Source organism: Neolamprologus multifasciatus, chromosome 4 (assembly GCF_963576455.1).
Source record: "Neolamprologus multifasciatus chromosome 4, fNeoMul1.2, whole genome shotgun sequence".
Classification (NCBI taxonomy): domain Eukaryota; kingdom Metazoa; phylum Chordata; class Actinopteri; order Cichliformes; family Cichlidae; genus Neolamprologus; species Neolamprologus multifasciatus.
In genome coordinates this window covers 23,587,960-23,596,489 of record NC_140442.1, presented here as the reverse complement: position 1 = coordinate 23,596,489, position 8,530 = coordinate 23,587,960, and the positions used below count along the sequence as shown (strand labels likewise).

General features: G+C 37.0%; 1 protein-coding gene across 3 annotated transcripts; it reads right to left on the bottom strand.

The window, feature by feature from the left end:
* Window positions 1-4,254: 4,254 nt before the first annotated feature.
* On the bottom strand, window positions 4,255-7,238 carry LOC146520505 (microsomal glutathione S-transferase 1-like). 3 transcript variants are annotated; one of them, XM_085156355.1, is made up of 5 exons: window positions 7,168-7,238; window positions 5,851-5,889; window positions 5,215-5,347; window positions 4,854-4,945; window positions 4,255-4,609 (listed from the first exon to the last, which is right to left on the bottom strand). In XM_085156355.1, exons 3-5 carry the CDS (start codon window positions 5,329-5,331, stop codon window positions 4,363-4,365), a joined length of 456 nt encoding a protein of 151 aa, XP_085012481.1. In that variant the 5' UTR covers window positions 5,332-5,347; window positions 5,851-5,889; window positions 7,168-7,238; the 3' UTR covers window positions 4,255-4,362. The 3 variants fall into 3 exon arrangements, with proteins under 3 accessions (XP_085012481.1, XP_085012480.1, XP_085012479.1); XM_085156354.1 differs by having other exon boundaries at window positions 5,851-5,929; window positions 7,168-7,236; XM_085156353.1 differs by lacking the exon at window positions 7,168-7,238 and having other exon boundaries at window positions 5,851-5,996.
* Window positions 7,239-8,530: the final 1,292 nt, after the last annotated feature.

The following is an 8,530-nucleotide window of genomic DNA, read 5'->3' as shown; positions in this document are numbered from 1 at the left end:
GTGAACCTCTCTCTGCTGATGTCGTTGCCCCAACTTGTTTAATATAAGTTAAAGTAATAGTGTGGTAAGTTGTAACATCTGCATTATTGTTACAACTAACCCAGACTGTTGCTGTTACAACTGACCCAGACTCCTATAGCCATGAACTAGCTAACATTACAGCCAACGGCTAAAACATTAGCACTAAAGACCTACACAGAATATATCCCCATAGACATACAAATAACATAATTTAAGTTTGATGAGTTTAACTGCAAAGCAGATAATGCTATTAGAAATTGAAATAAAGTAGAAAAACTTACTTTTTGGCATACAAATTGCTTTTTTTCGTGTTAAATTGTCTGTGTTTGACAAAATGTGCTGATTTTTCACACGTGATAGCAGAACTGAGTTGGGCATGCACAGGATGAGTCACATCATTTGAAACTTAGCCCTGATTGGAGAAATTGGAAGTGTTACAACTGACCCACGTTACAACTATCCCCGGTCTCCCCTACAGCCTGATAATTAGAGGCCTGCAAACTGTTTGCTGATGAACTTTTGTCTGTAAAAGTACAGACAGCTTTAGAAGACACAGGACACGAGATGGGTAAAGGGCTCCTCCTCTGGTTGTTTCATGCTAAAACTCCTCAGGCATTTCGTCCATGTACAGATCCTGTGTTGCCTAAAGCATCTAAGTTAATATTAAACTATTCTTCAGACAGTCTTTATAGTGAGAGCTCTCAGTTTATTGCATCCCAATCAACTCCCGTTCTTTCCCTGCAGGCTGTCTGATCCAAGCTGTCCTGTACAGTGTTGCCAACTTAGCGACTTTGTTGAGTTTTCAGACTCCCTTAGCAACTTTTTTCCCCCTAAAAAGTGACTAATCTGTCGAGTTTTTCCGTTGTCATTGAAGACTTATGACGACTTTTTTCGGGTCACTTTTGCCGGTCCCAAGTCCAGATATAGGAGGAGGGTTGGAATTGTGACATTTAAAAAAAATTGCTAAAACAAATTTAATTTGTAGTTTTGAATATATTCTAAATGCTCTTAGGGTGTTTTTTTTTTTTTTAAACTCACTTTATGTCTCTTCTACAATGTTATTTCTCTCTCCTGCAGCGTCCGTTACAATTACTTAGGCATAACCAATTATGCAAATTAGGCAATGACATCATTTCAAGGCTGGAAAAACTGATCAGGAAGGCTGGCTCTGTGGTCGGCATGAAGCTGGACACTCTGGTGTCAGTGGCAGAGAAAAGGACATTAAAGAAACTGCTGGACATTATGGACAATGCTGGGCATCCTCTGCACACGGCCATAAACAACCAGAAGAGTCTGTTCAGTGACAGGTTGCTTCTCCCAAAGACAAGAACCAACAGACTTAAAAACTCCTTTGTCCCACACGCCATCAGACTGTTTAACTCCTCTCTGGAGGGGAGAGGGAGGAGAAACAGGAGGACAAAGGAGGGGGGAACAACTAAGCTGTAGTGCCTCTTCTCTTCACTGTGCAATTACCTTTTGTGCAATACTTTTTGTTAATAATCAGCGGTGCAATAGACCTCAATACTTTAAATGTGCAATTCACTTGTATTTTTATTTTTATTTTTATTTTTATTCCTATTTATTCTATTTATCCCCTTTGTATATTTTATCTATATATGTCTTTGTGTTTATATATGTGTGTGTGTATATATATATATATATAATATTCTTAACTTGTAACTTCTGTCGGTGCTGTGCTTTTTGGAAAACAAATTTCCCAGAGGAACCCACCCGAGGGATTAATAAAGTTTTATCTTATCTTATCTTATCTTATCTTATCATTTAGCGACTTTTAGGACAGCCAATAGTGATTTTTCTTAGTGAGGAGTTGGCAACACTGGTCCTGTAGCTGCCCAGGCAGACCCAAATTCTTTGCAGCAAATTTGCTTTCAATGATTTTTGTAGCTCTTTTTTGCATCCAAGATCTCGACTTTCAAGTCTTTAGTTACGGTCTGAAAGTCAGTAAGAGCCCCCTCTTTAAAAGTCTGTCTCTTTTTCCTTAAACAGAATTTGACGCTTTTGGTGACCCATGGTTTTTTGTTAGGGTACACTTTAACACGCTTACGGGGTATAATCATGTCTTTACAAAAAACTGCATATGAGCTAGTCATTCCACCAAAGCGTTAAGATCATCTCCACAAGACTAAATAAAAACTTCCCAATTTGTACATTTAATTAACCTGATTACTGTGGCTGCACAGTTACACATTTTGTTTCTTGTAACCAAAAAAAAATATATATATAAGGGGATTAAGGTTAGGGTGAAAAAATCACTCTGAATCACACAAAGTAAACCTATCAGAAAAATAACACAGGAAGACTTTGGAGAAGGTAAGTATGCCCCTTAGGGTGATTTCTTGTGACTGACGCTATATAAATACAACTGAAAATTGAATCACTGAACTATGACAGACAAATGTGTCCGAGGCACAAGGCCATTTTCACATTTTACATAATGTGAAAAGCTGTCTTCATGGTTGCCAATAATTTTGTCCAAGCAATTTGTCCACAAGATTGATCCACTAGGTGGCAGCACAGAAAAATTTGCCCATATAATCAAAATTTTAAATTACAATATTATTAGTATGTAGATATAGTTTCATCTTCACACTGTAAAAAAGATTGTTACAGAAATGAAAATCCGAACTTCACTCATGGTTTCTAGTGTCTTTTACAGCATATACTGTCCATGAAACATTGCGAGTCAGAAACAGTTAACCACCATCAATGTCCAAAATCTGGAGAACTGCCTAAATCTGCCTTAGTCTTAGGGTACTCACACCTTGAGGAAAGGAGAAAGAAAAATTCCCGTTCTCCATCACAAGATACCTCCATCAATTCAGACCACCACCAGTCTGGAGGAAAACTTTTAGACGCTTACTAGGTCATTTTGTTTAGTTTCTGTGTTCTTCATGATGCAAAAGGTGTCTGAAGCATTAGTAATTTGTATTTACTCCCACAGTATTTTTCTTTATATTAAAATTGTAGTAAAACTAAAGCATACAAACAGTAGAAGGTACTTAGTTCATAGCTCAGTGCAGCATAATAGCATGTTCTCTTTGAATTTACCAGCACAAGCCAGTCCAAGGGTCAATTTGATACAAATCTTTGGAATGCATTCTATTGTTTTGTAATCTGCTTTCACCCTGCTATTGTAGCACAGTACAGCTTATACATCACACAGAGAATTAGAAAGCTGTGTTATTTTAAAACACATAAATGACCTGTCAACACATTTAACATATTCACTTTGATGTGATTCAAAGAAAGTGTGGCACACTTAAAAAGTTGCACTTCTGTCTTAACACTTCTTCAGTAGGGGTGGGTTTAAAAAATTGATTTCCCTATTCAAATCAGTTTCTTAAAATATAAATGTATATTGCCAGGAATGCCAAAATTTCAGGTTAAAGCTCACGAAATGTGACGTTGGACCCTGTTCACCGCCACCCTGGGAGCTCACTGTGCCACCCCTCCTCTGCAGCAGGCCAGATTTGACAGACATTTGACAGATTCTAAAGCTGCAGGTTTTGTCACTCTCCGATCAAAATTCACTGAACCAGCAGCAAAAGAAGATCAAAACTACACTTCAGGTTTGAAAAACGTTATTAATTCCCTTACTTTTCCTTCCTGTACAGCCCTCTCTCAGTGTACTCAGAGACCAGTTTACCATAAAAAAAATCTCTGCATTATTTACTTTCTTATTACACACCAGTCTTCTGTTGTGTACAGTGCTGTCGCCGTTTTTTTACTTTTTCAAAAATGACCTCCAACAAGAAAGCCTAATTTCTGCTGTTCAAAACCAAAGTAATTTTAACTTTTTTAAAAAGTGCCAAATTACAAAACACTTAGCTCTGTGTCTCATAAAACCTCTGTAACTCTGCTCTGCTTCACGTCAGCAGGAAAAGGCCAGGAAAATCTCCTTCATGTTTTTCTGCGTTTTATCCTCATTTATGTTGACACAAAGACATCTGCTGTGATGATTAGATCTCCGATAAAGTCTCACAAGTGTAGCTTTGTTTTTATACATAGATATAAAAACATGTATATGTGCAGATAAATGATCATAATTATAATATTTCTGACTGAGTCAAAAGTGAATTAAATCGAATCAGAAATCGAATCAAATCGGGACCTTGTAAATCAGTTATAGAAATCAGTGATGACACCCAGCCCTATTCTTCAGTACCTTAAGAAAATCCACACACATTTTGTTCGTTTCCAACAAACAAAAGGTCATGCAAAGAATGTTTATTTGTCAAGCTCACAGATAGATGCAGCAAGAGAAAAGTAAACACGTGCATATGTCTTTAAGAAAGTCAGCTCTATGGGCAAGCATGTTTTCTACAGGAAAAGAACTGCGTTGAGCACTCTGTAAGCCATTGAGAAGGTGACCAGCATGCCCAGGACCCAGGACAGAGCCCTGCTCGGCTGAGGCAGAGCGCCAATGTAGGCAATGGTGTGGAAGATCCGAGCGCCAGCGAAAATGCGAAAGTGAAGAAGAGCGACAGAAAGCTCGGGTCCAGTCAGAGCATAAAGGAGGCCGACAATCACGAAGGGAATAATGTTCTCCAGGTCATTCTGGTGACACCTAGAGGACAAAACAAACAGGTTTAGCAACTGAGATGGCCACATTATTAGTAACAGTAGGCAACACTAATTTACACAATTTATTATACACATTTATGTTTTCTGGTAGTGTCTGTCCAAAGAATATCAAACACTCCCTAAAACCCTAAAACAACCCCCCCCCCCCCCCCAAAAAAAACAAACGTGATATTTTCTTAACTTCTTTAGATCAACATTGTTCTAAAGACACATCCAGATTATCTCACCTTCGAACTCGTTCTACGTCTGGGTGAGTTTTCAGCAGCTTCTTCTTTTCCTCTGCAGACTTTCCGGCTACATCCTCTTCATTAGAAAAAGACTTAAAAAAATAGAGAATACAAGTGTTTATTTCTCCCAGATCACTATAAACATATCAGGTTGAAAGGATCAACACTGAGAAGTGAGGATGGTTTGGGAGCAGTTGTGTATTTCTTTATTCTTTAGTTATGTAATTCTTTATTTTTCTTAAACCAACATGAGTCTTGTAAGTTTTGAACTTGCAGCCTTATAAAACAGGACAAAAAAGCAACTAAGCTAATGTTACAGATAAATACCCAAAATATAGAACATGCTTGCATTTGAACTCACCCCTCTGGTGAAGCGGAAGTATCCAGTCATTGGCCCCATCAGTAGCATCTTCACGACAACAATAACTGCATATGTGCTGAAAGCCCTCACTACCTCATTTTCCATCAGCTCTGCCATCTCTGCTGATTTACAGCTGAAGATTGAAGAAAAGAAGGAAGTTTGTTTACCTTCCTATTAAAGCAATTTTGCTTCAAATTTAAATCTATTTGTAGTTTCTGTGTTTTTTAGAGGGTGCATACCCAACACAAAGTACCACTGTGGAAATAACTCAATCCAAAATAGTAAAATATTTAATGCTAAACTATTCATACACCATTTAAGCATCAAATAGGACCGACTGCACTCATAACCATAATATAAAATATATAAGACAGTGCTATCAGTAAGACTACAAACTCACTAAAATGCACAACGAACAACTGAAGTAGCAAATATGAAAGGATGAGCAGTGGCACAGCAGCAGAGCAAAAGCACCAAAACCAGTTTCAGTTTGACACTGTTTGTTGATTCAAAGCACACATGTTAACACAGCACTCATAGAAATCCACCGTTATCATAATGAACTATTTGACAATGACAAAATCATTTTTATACAGTTTACTTTGGAGTTCTAGGTAGTTTATCAGGTTTACTTACTTTGCGCGGTGACTCTGTAGAAAACAAGCAAGTCTGGATCTGTTGCACAAGAAGAATCTCACCTGTTACCCAGTTAACTCTGGGGGCAGGGCAAGTACAAAGGTGCTGTCACAGTTTGCAGCAAGAAACATAGCCAAACTGCAAAACTCAAAGGCAGATGAGATAAAGAAAAAAATAACATATTTTTGTTAGGCAGTAGGCAGCAGTTCAAGTGTAATACAACTAAACCCAAAAGCTACAAAGTTCATGCAGAAAATTTGACTTTCTATATGTCTGAAGGTTCAGAAAGAAAAGTGTCTGGACCTAAAAGAAGTCTAGATGCTTTTCTTTCCGAGCTCCTTAGACTACACGTTCTATACTTGAGTCTAATCTGCTGCCAAATCTCTTTCATTCTGCTGGAACTGCAGCTAGTAGAACACCAAACACACACCAAGAATGTTTAATCATTCAAATTAATTTGACTTTGAACTGCCAGCAAATGAAAGATCTCCACATCTCATTTATTAGTCTGTTCAACACTAAGATTTAATGTTTAAATGTCACCAGTTTAAAGTTTTCAGACCTCAAATATGCAGCCATCACCCTGTTTGTTGTTGGTTTTACACATGTAAATACTTTTTTGTTTCCAATAAAAATATTCAAAAATAACATTTCATGTAAATTTAAAGCTACAACAATTGCATTTTAATACTGTCCAACAGAATTTTTTGAATTATGAAAAAAGTAAATTTCCATTATTTTAGAGTATTTTTCTGGTGCAACTAACTAAATTAAAGACTAACTTCAAGTTGCCAAAACCACAGTAACTGCAAAAACTACATCATAACATTGCAGTCCTCTATTTTATAAATAAACATATGACTTTGTAATGGGTGTGAAAATGTATTGAAAGTGAACAAGGCTAAATTGAACACAAACAGTGTCTTGACATGTATTTCCCCTTATAGAGGAGTTTTGGCAGAGAGCCAACAGGAAACAGTGACTTCTTTGTTAGGTTTAACTTGTTGGTGTAGGCTAATGTGACAAAGTGGTTAGGCATGAACTCATTTACCACTTGTCCCTTAACCATATTGATAATTTATTTCCTTGTTATTTTACCTTCAGCCATAATGCTTTAATTTAGACATTGCTGGTGTAACTTTGTTTAACACACTATCCTGGGTTTGTTTGTGGTAGCAGTAGTTGCATCCATTACATCCATGCATATGTTTTTTTTAAAGCAAACACTACTAAACAACAGGTCATTTGAATTTTCTCCTGTTTACAGGCAAATGTCTGGTAAATTATGTTTCTTTATGTTGCTTTGGTTATACTTACCATGTTTGTCCATTTATTCAGGTCCGATATTTAAGACAGGTATATGGGAAGGGCCTCCCCAGTACTTCCTGTTTATATAGAGTCATGAGGTCATTGATTGCATCACTGGGTGTAACCAAATGAAGGGTTTTCATTTTGTATAGTATTGTTTATTTTCTTTAAAGTTGCCTTTTGAATTGTATTGTATGCAATGTTTTACTTTTCAAACCATTTAGCTGAGTAAATGAGTTTGTCAATTTCATTCATAATCTTATTCCTGCCCTTTGTTTATAATTGTATTGTTTGGTCTGACCTATTTGTTTTAATGGTAGCGACTAACGAGGTTCAGGTGTGGGTAAAGTCCTTTATAAAGCAAGTGGAATTTTTGGCTACCAGGTTGAACAATCAGCCTGGTAGCCAAAAATCCCATAAAACAATTGATGGTAGAATGGCGATGCCAGAAATAAAGTATACTTAAAATAAACTTAAATAGTCTGCTGGTGCTGTTTACTTATCATTAGTGATGGCCAAATGAAGCTTTCTGAAGCACTGAAGCTTGTATTGAAAAATAGTTCATTACTCGAAGCTTTTCAACACAGTCCTCTCTGGTGACATCTGGTGGCCAAAAATATGAAGAGCAGCTTGAATCCACAAAATAAAACCAACTGCTTCATTAAGATTGCCCACTCTACAGAGTGGAATTCTGTCTGATATTGGGCCGCCGTTGTGTTGTGCCACTGTGTGGTCTTTGCTTGTGACTTCTTGATGTTGGTAAATACAATAATTGAAAAATACCACATTACATAAAATATACATATGATAATGTACAACACATTATGGAGTATTCTTCTGCTCTGAGGTCCTGCCTCCATGCACTTATGCAATTAACCGCTAGACGGGTATATTTATAAATAATATTATATTAGGGAAATTTTCCCAGACATATTTTTGACCTGGGGGTAGAATTGATTGTGAAATGGAAAGGGTACATGCTTATGAACTTGCCAATTAAAAACATGATGCATTTAAAGTAGCCCTTTTTCATTTTTATTTAAGAAGAGAATTTGTTCTAGTGTGCGATGGCCGAACCTGTTCCTTTTCGTGGAGATAATTTCTCCTGCCTTAAGGAAAATCCCTTCACATGGCACAGAGGAGGCTGGAGTGCAGAGAAACTGGTAGAGATGCAGTTATACAGTCTAACTGGGCCCCACAAACTATCAGCACCATAAGTTATTTAATGATATTTATATTATGGAAGCAGATTTTTGACATTTTACCTTTTCCCCGTTTTCAGATAAAATAAACACGCACAAAACAAAAGCAAACAGCCAGAACATAAAGCTGGAAAACCCACCCGATTGACAAAAACAACTCAAAATTCTCC